Source organism: Leptodactylus fuscus, chromosome 5 (genome assembly GCF_031893055.1).
Source record: "Leptodactylus fuscus isolate aLepFus1 chromosome 5, aLepFus1.hap2, whole genome shotgun sequence".
Classification (NCBI taxonomy): domain Eukaryota; kingdom Metazoa; phylum Chordata; class Amphibia; order Anura; family Leptodactylidae; genus Leptodactylus; species Leptodactylus fuscus.
This window is the reverse complement of record NC_134269.1, coordinates 39,209,422-39,222,692: the sequence shown is the minus strand read 5'-3', so window position 1 is coordinate 39,222,692 and position 13,271 is coordinate 39,209,422. Positions and strand designations below refer to the sequence as shown.

At 40.7% G+C, this 13,271-nt stretch overlaps 1 protein-coding gene across 2 annotated transcripts in view; it reads left to right on the top strand.

The window, feature by feature from the left end:
- LRRTM4 (leucine rich repeat transmembrane neuronal 4) overlaps positions 1 to 13,271 on the top strand; it is a 540,717-nt gene that overhangs the window by 474,678 nt on the left and 52,768 nt on the right. Inside the window, exon 3 of one of the 2 annotated variants that reach the window (XM_075272990.1) lies at positions 9,693 to 9,776. The exons of the other annotated variant lie outside the window; for it this stretch is intronic. Coding sequence (XP_075129091.1) covers positions 9,693 to 9,737 — 45 coding nt within the window. The 3' untranslated portion in view covers positions 9,738 to 9,776. The remainder of the gene's footprint in view (positions 1 to 9,692; positions 9,777 to 13,271) is intronic. 2 annotated transcript variants of the gene reach the window in all.

Here is a 13,271-nt window from a genome sequence, read left to right as displayed (position 1 = left end):
GTGTCAATGTGTTGCATCTTAGGCGCATAGCACCTTCTTGAGCTGAAGATCTGCCACATTGTTCTTTCTGCTCATTTTATAAAAGTAGATAGAGCAGAGCGAAGATTATGGTGGTCCGGAATGGGAACATATCGGCTCAATAAATTTACTATATAAGTCACACAAGAAAGCAGGCTAAAAGCTATGCCAATTCCAGGTTGATAAAGCACAGGAGTTGGCAAGAGGATGGAGCCTACAAGGCCGGAGCCCCCCACGGCGTATTAGTCACTGCAAAGTGTAGTGAATCCCATTCACCTATTGCAGTAATGCCGAAATGCTGCAATTTCCCAAACCAATGCATATCCATTATACCTACGGAAATGCTGGCAGATTCCATATAGGTATAACTGAAGCAAAAAGTCCACAGATTTTCTGTGAAAAACATTGTGGGATAAAACCGCTATGTATTTTTGTTGCACTTTTTCCTTCAGTGCTTTTGTGCAGTGGCCCACTACGTGGGGGCCTTGCCTTTAAAGGAATTTTCTGAGACTTTTTAATTATCGATCTAAGCTTTGGAAAGGTCATGAAATGAAGATCTGTGGGGTTGGTCCCCTGGACTCTACTGGTTGAGCCCTAAACCAGTTGTAATCCTTATTCCCTACTGGCATGAGATGTGCCTGAATTATGCTGAGGCTCTGGCCTCGGTAATTTTAATACCTTTCCAAAAGTTCAAAAACTAAAATAATTGGAAAGTTTCTTTCCCTGACCATATTGTGACACCTGTAAATTTTTGGTATTCCCATATATTTTTATATACGGTACTGTGAAACCTTTTTGAGACGACCACCTGTAATAGAAAAAGAAGTGGTCTAGAGAAGCGTCTTCTCCAAGAAGTTGGCAAAAACTCCATCATGGAAAATTCGATCTAAGTAATAAGGTGGTCTTCCCAAAGAGGAGGTCCTATCACTGTACTCTTCTTTAGCCAAATTGCAATTTTTATTAATAAAATTTTGTGGACTATATGATATTTTAATAGTTTTTTTATCCAATCTATTTTGGAAAGTGAGGCAATGAAAAATGGCGGCCATTCTTCTTTAAATACATTGGTCACAATTTACTTAGGCATCTTAAGTAGAGATGAGCGAGTAGTACTCGATCGAGTAGGTATTCGATCGAATACTATGGTATTCGAAATACTCGTACTCGATTGAGTACCACTCGCTATTCGAATGGAAAAGTTCGATGCAGAACCAGCATTGATTGGCCAAATGCTATACAGTCGGCCAATCAACGCTGGTTCTTCTCCTACCTTTAGAAGTCTTCTCTGTGCAGATTCCCCACGGCGTCTCCCGGCTCTGAATTCACTCTGCCAGGCATCGGGCCTGGGCAGAGCCGACTGCGCATGTCCGCTTGTAGTGCGGGTATGCGCAGTCGGCTCTGCCCAGGCCCGATGCCTGGCAGAGTGAATTCAGAGCCGGAAGATGCCGCGGGGACGCTGCACGGAGAAGACTTCTCGGAGGATCCAGCCCGACCCTCACTCATGGACTTGGTAAGTATAATTTGATCGAATCATTTTGCCCCCATAGACTATAATAGGGTTCGATATTCGATTCGAGTAGTCGAATATTGAGGGGCTACTCGAAATGAATATCGAACCTCGAACATTTTACTGTTCGCTCATCTCTAATCTTAAGTCAAATTCTGAGCCCTCTCCATACCACCTTAGTGACACCATAATATATTATACAGTATGTCATGTTTCATTAAGGGGTTAAAAACGGGGCACAAAAAGAACAAAGCGAGACAATTGGTGCAAATATAGGACGTGTGCCAAAGATGAATCCCATCCATGCCACTTGGAACTGAAATAGTAAATTCCCCAAATATGCGTCTTCAGTATTAGGAGGGTTAGAGGGGTTTACAGGATTTTTTAAAGTCCTATCCTTAGGATAAACATTTGATAAGTGCGGAAGCCGACATCCAGACCCCGCAAGGATCAGCTGCATCAGGTCCCTGTACTATACAGTAGCAGATAGCGCCATGCTCCGACTTGTGGCCAGGAGCTGTTACTACAGCTCAGCTCCCATTGACGTATTCTGATATTTTACATATGCCAATAAAACTTGACTTTTCATCACAAGACAGCTTAACAAGGGGCACTATAGGAAAAGTCATTGCTTGATGCCGCACATTCTGGGGTCAACTTAGGGTGTAAAAACCACCTGACAGGTTACGTTTAAGGGGTCAATCCCAGTGAGCGATCTTTTTAAAGATTCATTTAGTGTCTATTTTAATACAGCAAAAACCAAATATTAAATAATAATGGGATGTACGGCTTTAAATTAAGATGCACTTTATGTTTGACAATATGTTAATAATATATGAAGTTAAATGTTACGGCTGCCGCTTTGCCGTTGTTCGGAGGACGTAATTACCCTCCGTGTAATCCCTCTGTACTGATGTATCGGGGAAGCCATTGAGCTATCTGTAATTATTGGCCAAATAATCCATAATAACAATATATTGCCGCTGGAAACCTTGGGAGAGAGAAAATAAGAATAAATAGAAATGTCAGCACAAATCTAGACATGTCAGCAGTTCTTACTAGGCCGCGCAATAAAGAGTAAATGAAAGAGTTAAGACCCAGTCCGACAATTCAGACAGGATAGCTGCGGCACATAATGTAGATTTTCAAAGCTTCATAATTTCCTTTAAACTCGATAGGATGGTTACGGACAGTTTTTACAGTCTGAGGTTTTTTATGATTGTATTATATTTTGTTGGCGGGGTAAACTGGGTTCAATCCTGAATACATGTGTGTGTTGTTCTGTTCCGTCAAAGGAGCAGAAACCCGAAAATCTGGCATAAAACAGGTCACATTAACACTACGTCATGGTGTCTATCCTCTTACTGGAGAAAAAAAATGCTGCATGCTGTGCTTGCTATTTTTTCCATTGTACTGGACCATCATAATATTGGTTATGTTCTGTCTTGTCCTTTTCCACAGATCCCTCCATACACTTAGATCCATGAAAATGGGTGCCCCTTGGGTGCCAGACGGTCGTGAATAATGTCACCTCAGTCATGTGAGCACAGCCTTAGGGTATTTACATGGCTACAGGCATAACATGAAGCTCCTATATCCCAATGCAAAATCTGTACCAGGCCCCCAAACTATTATGTATCTTTATAGAACTCATTATCCTTATACCTTATGGGCCCCTAAGGCCCCTACGACGATACCACATGTTACGCCCCTGTACACGGTTCTCACTTAGCACACATGCATTACATTACATATGCATATAGTACATGAAACATATTTCCACATAAATATATATATATATATATATATATATATATATATATATATATATATATACAATATCCACTAAGACTAAGTTCACATCTATGTTGGTGTGTTAAAAATCATGGCCAAAAAGTACTGCATACAAGACTTTTGTGTCATAATGGATACCAAAAAGCTCATTGGACCATGTAGTAATGGGATTTTTTTAGACTCCATTAGTATCCATCATTTATATATCTGTTAGATCCCTTATTCTGCTCCTATAATAGAGTCCAACAATGGAAGTCAAGTGCTGGTGTGAATGTAACCTGACATACAATGAAAAAAACACATAGAGTTAAAGGTATCTATACAGATGGAGATAGATAGATAGATAGATAGATAGATAGATAGATAGATAGATAGATAGACGAATGGATAGATAGATAGATAGATAGATAGATAGATAGATAGATAGATAGATAGACAGATGATAGACAGATAGATAGATAATAGATAGATAGATAGATAGATAGATAGATAGACAGATAGATAATAGATAGATAGATAGATAGATAGATGGATGATAGACAGATAGATAGATAGATAGATAGATAGATAGATAGATAATAGATGGATAGATAGATAGATAGATAGATAGATAGATAGGAGATAGATAGATAGATAGATAGATGATAGATAGATAGATAGATAGATAGATAGATAGATAATAGATGGATAGATAGATAGATAGATAGATAGATAGATAGATAGATAGATAGGAGATAGATAGATAGATAGATAGATAGATAGATAGATGATAGACAGATAGATAGATAATAGATAGATAGATAGATAGATAGATAGATAGATAGATAGATAGATAAAAACTCACCTGAAATTGCAGTGAATTCTCTGAGAAACATTGAGGGAACCAAGAAAAAGTAGAATTGGTGACTTGTTGACAGTAGCATTTATAATGGATGCCCAACAGTCGCCTAACTGGGTTCGGGATATCTTGTAGAGAGCAAGGCCAAGGGATACAGGCTCCAAATGTAGTGCATAGTGTCATGGGAAGAACATTGGGTAGATGGGGTAGGTGGTTACCTAGTGCACCATGTGGGTGAAAAGCACCATTTTTAGGCTAAAAAAGTTACTGTAGAAATAAGAACAATGGGACAATATGATAAAGGACAACTAATGGTATTGCCACTCTTCTTATCTAATCGAGAGGATTGGTGTTAGGTTTCTGATCACTGGAGGGTCTATTGTTGGGATCACGAGAACATGGTTCCTGGACTCCTATGTACTGCTCTTTAAATGGACCTTTATATAAGTGCACGTGCATTGTATACTGCCACTCCTTTCAAAGTCTATGGGACTGATGGAGATAGCCTCAGCTAACTTTATCAGTAACAGACTTTGAATGGAGTGTTGGCGTGAATTTGTGGTCATTGGTCCATTCCAATGGAGGACACCGGACCCATGTTCTAGTGATCAGTGGGGGTTCAAGTAGATATCCTATAGATAGGTGCAAAGAGACAATCTTAGCACAACCCTTTATCAGACAGCTTTCCTGCTGAAATCCATAGTGGTCATAAACAGAGAATACACGAAAAGACCCACTGCATAGGACAACTGATACAAGTAGTATTTTTGTAGGGTGTGTAATGTAAGAAATCTTCCTGAGTGACATCGTCGCTGGGAGGAAAGTGCATTAGTGGAGATCTTGAGTTTGGCCAATTATACACGAGCATGGATTCATTATAAACAGAATTCCTCCAGGGTATAAATGAGTGTCCAATTATGCAGGATCAGCATATCAGAGCTGAATATTTATGAGTCGGAGGGTTGAAGGGTGGCGGAGGAGGTGGCCCTCGCTGTCCTGTCTGCTGCCCATCTCCAAGGTGATACAGAGAGCAGCCCTTTTTATACAAAAAGCAATGCCCATAATTACATTTTCAAACTCCGTTCTGTAGAGATAAAGGCAAGTAATTCATGCTTCATGCAGCCTTGGCCCGAAGCCTGTCCGGAATACCAAGCTGACAATTATGCTGAATTATGGGAAACTCGAGGATGTAGATTGTTATCCAACCTGAGCCCAGACCAGAGAATTCATTTTGCCTTATTAATGATCTCTGCCGCACTCTGTGGTTAACCGCTGGTCAGCTCCAGAAGCTGACTGTCCTCTTGTAATTGAACAGATTTCGGATGAACTGCCAGTGTAATTGCATCCACTATGGGTGGCTGTATAGGCGGATCCCGGTGTCGGAGAAAGACCACAATGTTCTGCCATGACTGATGCAAGCAGAAATAATGTGTTACGTGTTGGCGCAAAACAATAAATAAGTCACATTAGTATACTAAGATTACTAATATTTTAAGAGAATTCTGTATAATAATAATAATAATAATAATAATAATAATAATAACAAAAATAATAGCGATAATAATACGAAATAATAATACAAAATAATAATAATAATAATAATAATAATAATAATAATAATAATAATTATTATTATTATTATTATTATTATTATTATTATCATTAATATTATTATTATTATTATTATTATTATTATTATTATTATTATTATTATTATTATTATAGCATATTTCAGCTTTCTGTCAATGATCCAAGACCTGGCCAGGGACATATGGTTTAATCCAATAATTTTAGGATTAGTGTACCACCCACATGTGAGATATTCTGCACCTCTCAGAACTGTAATGGCCTGGAAACACTCAAAGATGTTTTATAATTCTTTTTGATAGTACCCAGTCTCCAACCACCACTGGCACAATTCAGGCTTTGGCCCTAAGCTATTATTATTTCTTGGTCCTTGGTTATTATTTTTATTATTATTATTATTATTATTATTATTATTATTATTATTATTATTATTATTATTATTATTATTTTTATTTATTTATTATTATTATTATTATTATTATTATTATTATTATTATTATTATTATTATTTTTAATTTATTTATTTATTTATTTATTTTTTATTATTATTATATTAGAATATCTCAGTTTTCTGCCAGTGGTTTATAGGCGGGCTGTGTCCCATCCAGGCCTTTAACCCCAATACTTTTCTAAGGATATATGTAATGTCTATAGATGTGATCTTCTGCATCACATTGGCACTATGATGCTGAGGAATTCTTGAAGATTTGAAACCTTTTTTGATGGTTTCCAGAGCTCCATTCCCTACAGGCAGAATCCTGTTTTTTGGTCCTCCAGATTCTGCTCAATCCAATCTCAAGATCTTTGTACTTCATGCAGTTCACTTTTCATTATCATCATCATCATCATCATCATCATCATTATTATTATTACTACACAGTCCAGTGACATTAATGTGACCACCTGTCAAAATCCCAAATAACCACCTTTGGCGGAGCGGATCGCTGTGAGACGTGCAGGAAGAGAGGGGATGTTGTGATGATGTCACTGGGATGTTGAGCCATGCCGACTCCAGTGCCGTGTCCAGCTGCTCTAGGTTACGCGATTGAGAATCCAAGGCGCGAACAACCCGATCGAGGTTTGGAGGTAATTCTCGATTGGGTTCAAGTCCGGGGAATTTGCTGGCCAAGGGAGTATGGTAAACTCATCCTGGTGCTCCTCGAACCACGCACGTGCCTTCTGCGATTTGTTATTTAACGTTGACGTCAAATGTAGGCGGTGGTCACATTAATATGACTGGACTGTGTATTATTATTATTATTTTATTTTTTTTACTCTTTGGATGAACACACTTCCCACCTGTGTTGTCTGCTTGAATAATACAGCTGGATGTATCTTTAGAAACTGTAATAAATAGGAGTTATCACAAAAGTGTCCACAGACTAAAAAATTCCTCAGTAGGATATAGAGTTTTTTTCTTCCCTGAGAGACCACAGAATATCCAGGGAGCTGCCAACAGAGTCTTATTTGCATCAATAATGTATAAAGCTCCCATATGGCTTTATATAGACCTCTACCTGTATAATACAGTTGTCATCTCTTATTAATTCCAGTTCCCCTTATTGCTCTGTCACAGTCTACACAGCAAAGATGGCAAGTGATTTACAGAAAACAACAAATATACTGTGCTGAAGTAGCTAATGTGAAAACGAGAATTTTTCAGTTTTTATTTTATATAGGGATAGGCAATCTTGGGACATCTATGCAACATCTATCTATGTTGTAGAGAAGGAGGAGCTGAAAAGGTCAACATATAGTTTTGTGGGCAAAGATTCAGTATAATTTATTGGTATAAAACTACTAATTTTGGGCCTAGGGATTCAGTGGGATTTTCTCTATGAGTGTGTACACAGAGACAGAACCACGTACTGGAGTGAGTAGGACCGCCCACTCAACTGAGAGGAACCACCTACTGGACTGAGTAGGATCAACCTGCTGGAGTGAGTAGAACTGCCCACCAAACTGAGAGGAACCACCCACTGGACTGAGTAGGACCACCCACTGGACAGAGTAGTACCACCCACTGGATTGAGTAGGACCATCCACTGAACTGAGTAATACCACCCACTGGACTGAGTAGGACTACCCACTGGACTGAGTAGGACTACCCACTGGACTGAGTAGGACCACCCACTGGACTGAGTAGGACCAACCACTGGACTGAGTAAAACCACCCACTGGACTGAGTAGGACCACCCACTGGACAGAGTAGGACCACCCACTGGACTAAGTAGGACCAACCACTGGACTGAGTAGGACCACCCACTGGACTGAGTAGGACCACCCACTGGACAGAGTAGGACCACCCACTGGATAGAGTAGGACCACCCACTGGACTGAGTAGGACCACCCACTGGACAGAGTAGGACCACCCACTGGATTGAGTAGGACCATCCACTGAACTGAGTAATACCACCCACTGGACTGAGTAGGACTACCCACTGGACTGAGTAGGACTACCCACTGGACTGAATAGGACCACCCACTGGACTAAGTAGGACCAACCACTGGACTGAGTAGGACCACCCACTGGACTGAGTAGGACCACCCACTGGACAGAGTAGGACCACCCACTGGACTAAGTAGGACCAACCACTGGACCGAGTAGGACCACCCACTGGACCGAGTAGGACCACCCACTGGACAGAGTAGGACCACCCACTGAACAGAATAGGACCACCCACTGGACTGAGTAGGACCACCCACTGGACTGAGTAGGACCACCCACTGGACAGAGTAGGACCACCCACTGGACTAAGTAGGACCAACCACTGGACCGAGTAGGACCACCCACTGGACAGAGTAGGACCACCCACTGGACTGAGTAGGACCACCCACTGGACCGAGTAGGACCACCCACTGGACCGAGTAGGACCACCCACTGGACAGAGTAGGACCACCCACTGGACGGAGTAGGACCACCCACTGGACCGAGTAGGACCACCCACTGAACTGAGTAGGACCACCCACTGGACTGAGTAGGACCATCCATTGGACCGAGTAGGACCACCCACTGGACTCCTAAGTTTTAATACAATAAATAACAAATTCTGCTAAATCTTTTCCTACAAAACTATATATCAATCTACTCAGCTCTTCCTGCTTAATAACATTCTGCTTAAAGATCAGACTGTGTTTTCAATGTGAGAAATTCCCATTAACACATTTCTCCATGACTGGGGGTCATGTTCCTGACTTTTAACTCATCCTTCACTATTGATTTTCCAAAATGTGGATCTCTAGCCCGTCAGATCGATTCCCCCCATGTCTATTTGCCCCGTATTACTATATTTTAAAACGAATGTGACTTAGAAGTTGTTTCTCCGAGCCTTTTGTGCAAATCAGTCTTCAATATGCCGTGAAAGCTTTGATTTTTTTTCTTTTTTTGCATACGATATGAGATAAATGTAATGCAGCCTTGTGTATGTATGGCATGCCACAAGACATGTAGCTTTTATTCACTTGACTTATTCATTCCCACACCTCAACATACACATCAATGTCCCTGATGACCAACCTGCATTCATATAAGAGCCTAGAACATTCTCATTTAATTCCAGTAACTAGAAAGACAGGCGCATTACTTAGTGGCACATTCCACCTCGCCTCCATTCATGGCTTTCCCAGAAGTGAGATAGAAGAGCATGTACATAACGTACATTTAGCTGTCAATATTCATTACGCTATTTCTAGTTACCCATGACATTGCATGCACTTTCAGGGATTTCTATTCGCAATATCTTCCTTTTAGCCCTTGGTTTTCGTCATATGCATGCTCTGGCTCAACATATTGATATATATATCACGCATGAGTTTAGTTTTTCATTGCATGCCCTCATTCTCTCCCACTTTGACTTTTGCAATCTTCTGCTAACTGATCGAGAAAAGTCATTTTGTGTAAAGATAACATCACAATGATATTCTGAAGCCCCTGTTTTCTGTCCACAGGCCAGGTACAGTCAGGTCTCCACAGTGCAAGCCTCCCTTTGCTGACCCAAACCTTGAGCTGAGCTGAGACCACATGCCTAGGAGGTGAGAGATGTTTCGGTATTTGCATCAGTTAGCACCTGATTGTCACCACCGAGCATGCGTGATACTTATCAATATCCTTGTCAAAAATGTTGATATACTGTAGCCTCCATTAATATTCTCTTCATAATATAACAAGCCAGAAATGATGACTATTATTAAAAATACTCAACTTCTGGTTACCATTAATAAATCCAACCCATGCATTGTATTACTCATACGTCTTTTACGATGTGTCCATGCTCTTCTGAGACTCCACACAAAGTTGTTACTGTATGTCTGTGTTCTGTCTATTCTGTATATTCCCCCCTTTACTGGTTTCTATATATGTTCATGTTCCCAATCAGCTTACTGAGTGGGTGGACTCAACTTAAAGCTTCTCAAGTTGCCTCCTTTCCCTTGACGCTCCTCCTCCCCTCTCATGCATACACAGAGGGAGAGATGCTGCAGCAGATTCCCCTCCTCTCCCCTCTGTCAAGAAATTACTGTTTTATACATTTGAATGGCTGAAGAATTTTCTGTAAGATTATAGAGTCTACAAGCAGATGTGAAAGTTGCTGCTTTCCTTTTTTGGATACGTCACAATGTTTGCATGTTTACATATACTGTAATGCTGTTTTATGTATTATATCAGCAGAGGTATACAATGTTGTCCATTATTCTCTTTCCAATCTCATTTTGGCATTGGATATACTTCATATGGACGTTTTGGTTTAAAATAGGCATGCTTATGTTTTCTTAATGTGGACCACCCTCTAAACCAGGGGTAGGGAACATTCGGCTCTCCAGCTGTTGCAAAACTACAACTCCCAGCATGCATACTTGCTCTGCTGTTCTTGGAACTCCCATGGAAGTGAATGGAGCATGTTGGGAGTTGTAGTTTCACAGCAACTGGAGAACCGAACGTTCCCTACCCCTGCTCTAAACAATGCTTGAGAGCCGTTATACACACACACTAAAAGGAGTAATCCCATCTCGGAATCTGTGGCTATATACATTGACAATGCCATGAATGCCCCTATTGCAGTAGCAAGTGATTGGAAAGGGGCTGAAGTCTCTCTACTTGTTTGTGAGTTTTAAAAGAATCCAAGGTTGTCTATGGATAAAACTAGAACTGTCTAGGTAAGAATATCCATTTCAAGGGAGTCTATCAGCTCCAAAATACCTCCCAAATGAATAATAGTGCATGTAGGGGGCTTTAATAGGAATAGAGCCATAACTTTGTGACCATAAACCAATGAAGCATTGCACATGCAGATAGTTATCGTCTTCTGGATATGTAAATCAGCCCATAAGTGCACCAGGGGCGGGGCCTGATTTGTCCAATGTGCCTACATATTGTGCTAGGAATGTCCTTTAGGCTAAGGCTCCATGTGGCAGTAAAAAAGTGCTACGCATTGCGATACTTCCCACAGCGCATTAGACAGAAAGTTTGCAGAGTTTTCCTCTGCAGACTTTCTGTTACAATTATACCTATGGGGAAACTTCCGGCGTTTCCATAGGTATAATTGACATGCTGTGATTACCAAAACCACGCTGATTTTGGAAATCGTGGCATGTCCACAGTGCGGTTTTTACTGCAAGGTGGGCATGGGATTCGCATTCTAGCATTCCATTCACTTTGCTCTGACTGTAAAACGCTGAAATTTTTTCTGCAGCGTTTCCGTCGTGGGCAAATCCTGAGATTTACGCCATACCTGGCCTTAAAAATGCTACCTGTTGCCTCGTGACATTTTTCAGTTTAGGAAAATTTTGCAAAATGAGCCTCATCCCCATGCACTTGAGGCTGGTATGTCCATATCCATAAAAAGATGACTCTTCCTGCATTGCTTCCTCATTTTCTGCTCCGAGTAATGGCTGCTACAAGGCACTTTCATCGATTTGAGAGGTATTATGGACCTGACTGACTCCTGTACCATTTAACATTCAATAAACTCAGAACTGTAGACATAGCAAAGAATAATTTGACACAGTTAATTGTCAAGTTAAACTTTGCTACATCTTTACATAAAGCTTTATATCTTTTTTTGTGTTTGTTCACTGGACATTGGATATTAGTTGTGAATGCCCAATGTATACAAAAGCTCTACGTTCTATAGGGGTCCAAGTGGCTCAGAAAAAGTTTAACCTAGCTGGGGATTTACCTTGTAAAAGAATACCAAACTTTTAATTTCACATTTGCAAGTGGTGTGCAGTGAAAGCACACGGACCCCATAGACTATAATGAGGTCCGTGTGCTTGCCACGAGATCTACGCAGGGAACATGCGGATAGGAAAGTATTTCACAATCTACTTTCCTGTTCGTGTGACTCATGCAGAGATCTTGTGGCAAGCACACGGACCCCATTATAGTCTATGGGGTCCGTGTGCTTTCACTGCACAGCACTTGTCAATGGGTTCGGCACTCCGTTCGGGGGATCCTGATGCGGACTCCCTGAATGGATTACCAAACGCAGATGTGAACCAAGGGTAACACATATGAATAGTTCTACTACATTATAAGAATGAATAATACTGTTAGTTCAGGGGATCAGATTTGTAGTCTAGTTGGGATTTGTGGGAGAAAATTCTCATGCTTAGGTCCTATATTGCAGAAATGTTGTTGTTGGGGTTTTTTTGCTGCAGCTTTTTTGGAGCCAAAGCAAAAAAATGGATTGAGCAGAAGGGCGAAGCATAAGAGCTCTCCAAATATAATTCCCATTCTTTCGGTAGCCACTACAAAGTTTGGCTAAAAAAAAACGCAACAAAAAAAAGCAACATTTCTACAACGTAGGATCTCAGCCTTAGGCTAAGGCTCCACATTACATTATGGGATAAAAAATGCAATGGAAATGCTTCAAATTTTTTGCTGCAGAATTTTTCAATGAGTTTTTCTCTGCAATTTTTCTTCCCTTATTAAATATAGAAAGAATACGCCAACAGGCGTTTTTCATAAGACATGTGCTTTGTGCTTTTCCACATTTTTTTGTAATGTGTAGATGGGATTCATTCACTTTGTTGGTGCAGCGTTTTTTTTTTTTTTTGTTTTTTTGCTGCGTTTTCTGTTGCGTTCGCCTTTAGACTAAGGCCCCACGGGCTGTAAACGCAGTGATAAAGCGCTGCGGAAGAACCGCTGCGTGATCGCATTGCGGTTCTTTCCACAGCGCTTTTAAGAGAAAGTTCACAGAGGTTTCCTCCGCTGACTTTCTCTTAACATTATATCTACGGGAAAGCCGCCGTCGTTTCCGTAGATATAATTGACATGCTGCGATTTGCAAAGCCGCAACAGCTTTGCAAATCATAGCGTGTCGGCGCTGTGATTTCTTCCGCAAAGTGGGCATGGGATTCTCTTGAATCCCATCTCCTTTGCACACACTGTAAAACGCGGCAATTTTTCCTGCAGCGTCTCCGCTGCGGCCAAATTGCGGCGTTTACATCCCGTGGGGCCTCGGCCTTAAGTGAATTCACATGGTGCGGAATAACCTAGCCTAATATCAATTTACTAGACAATGCATGTAC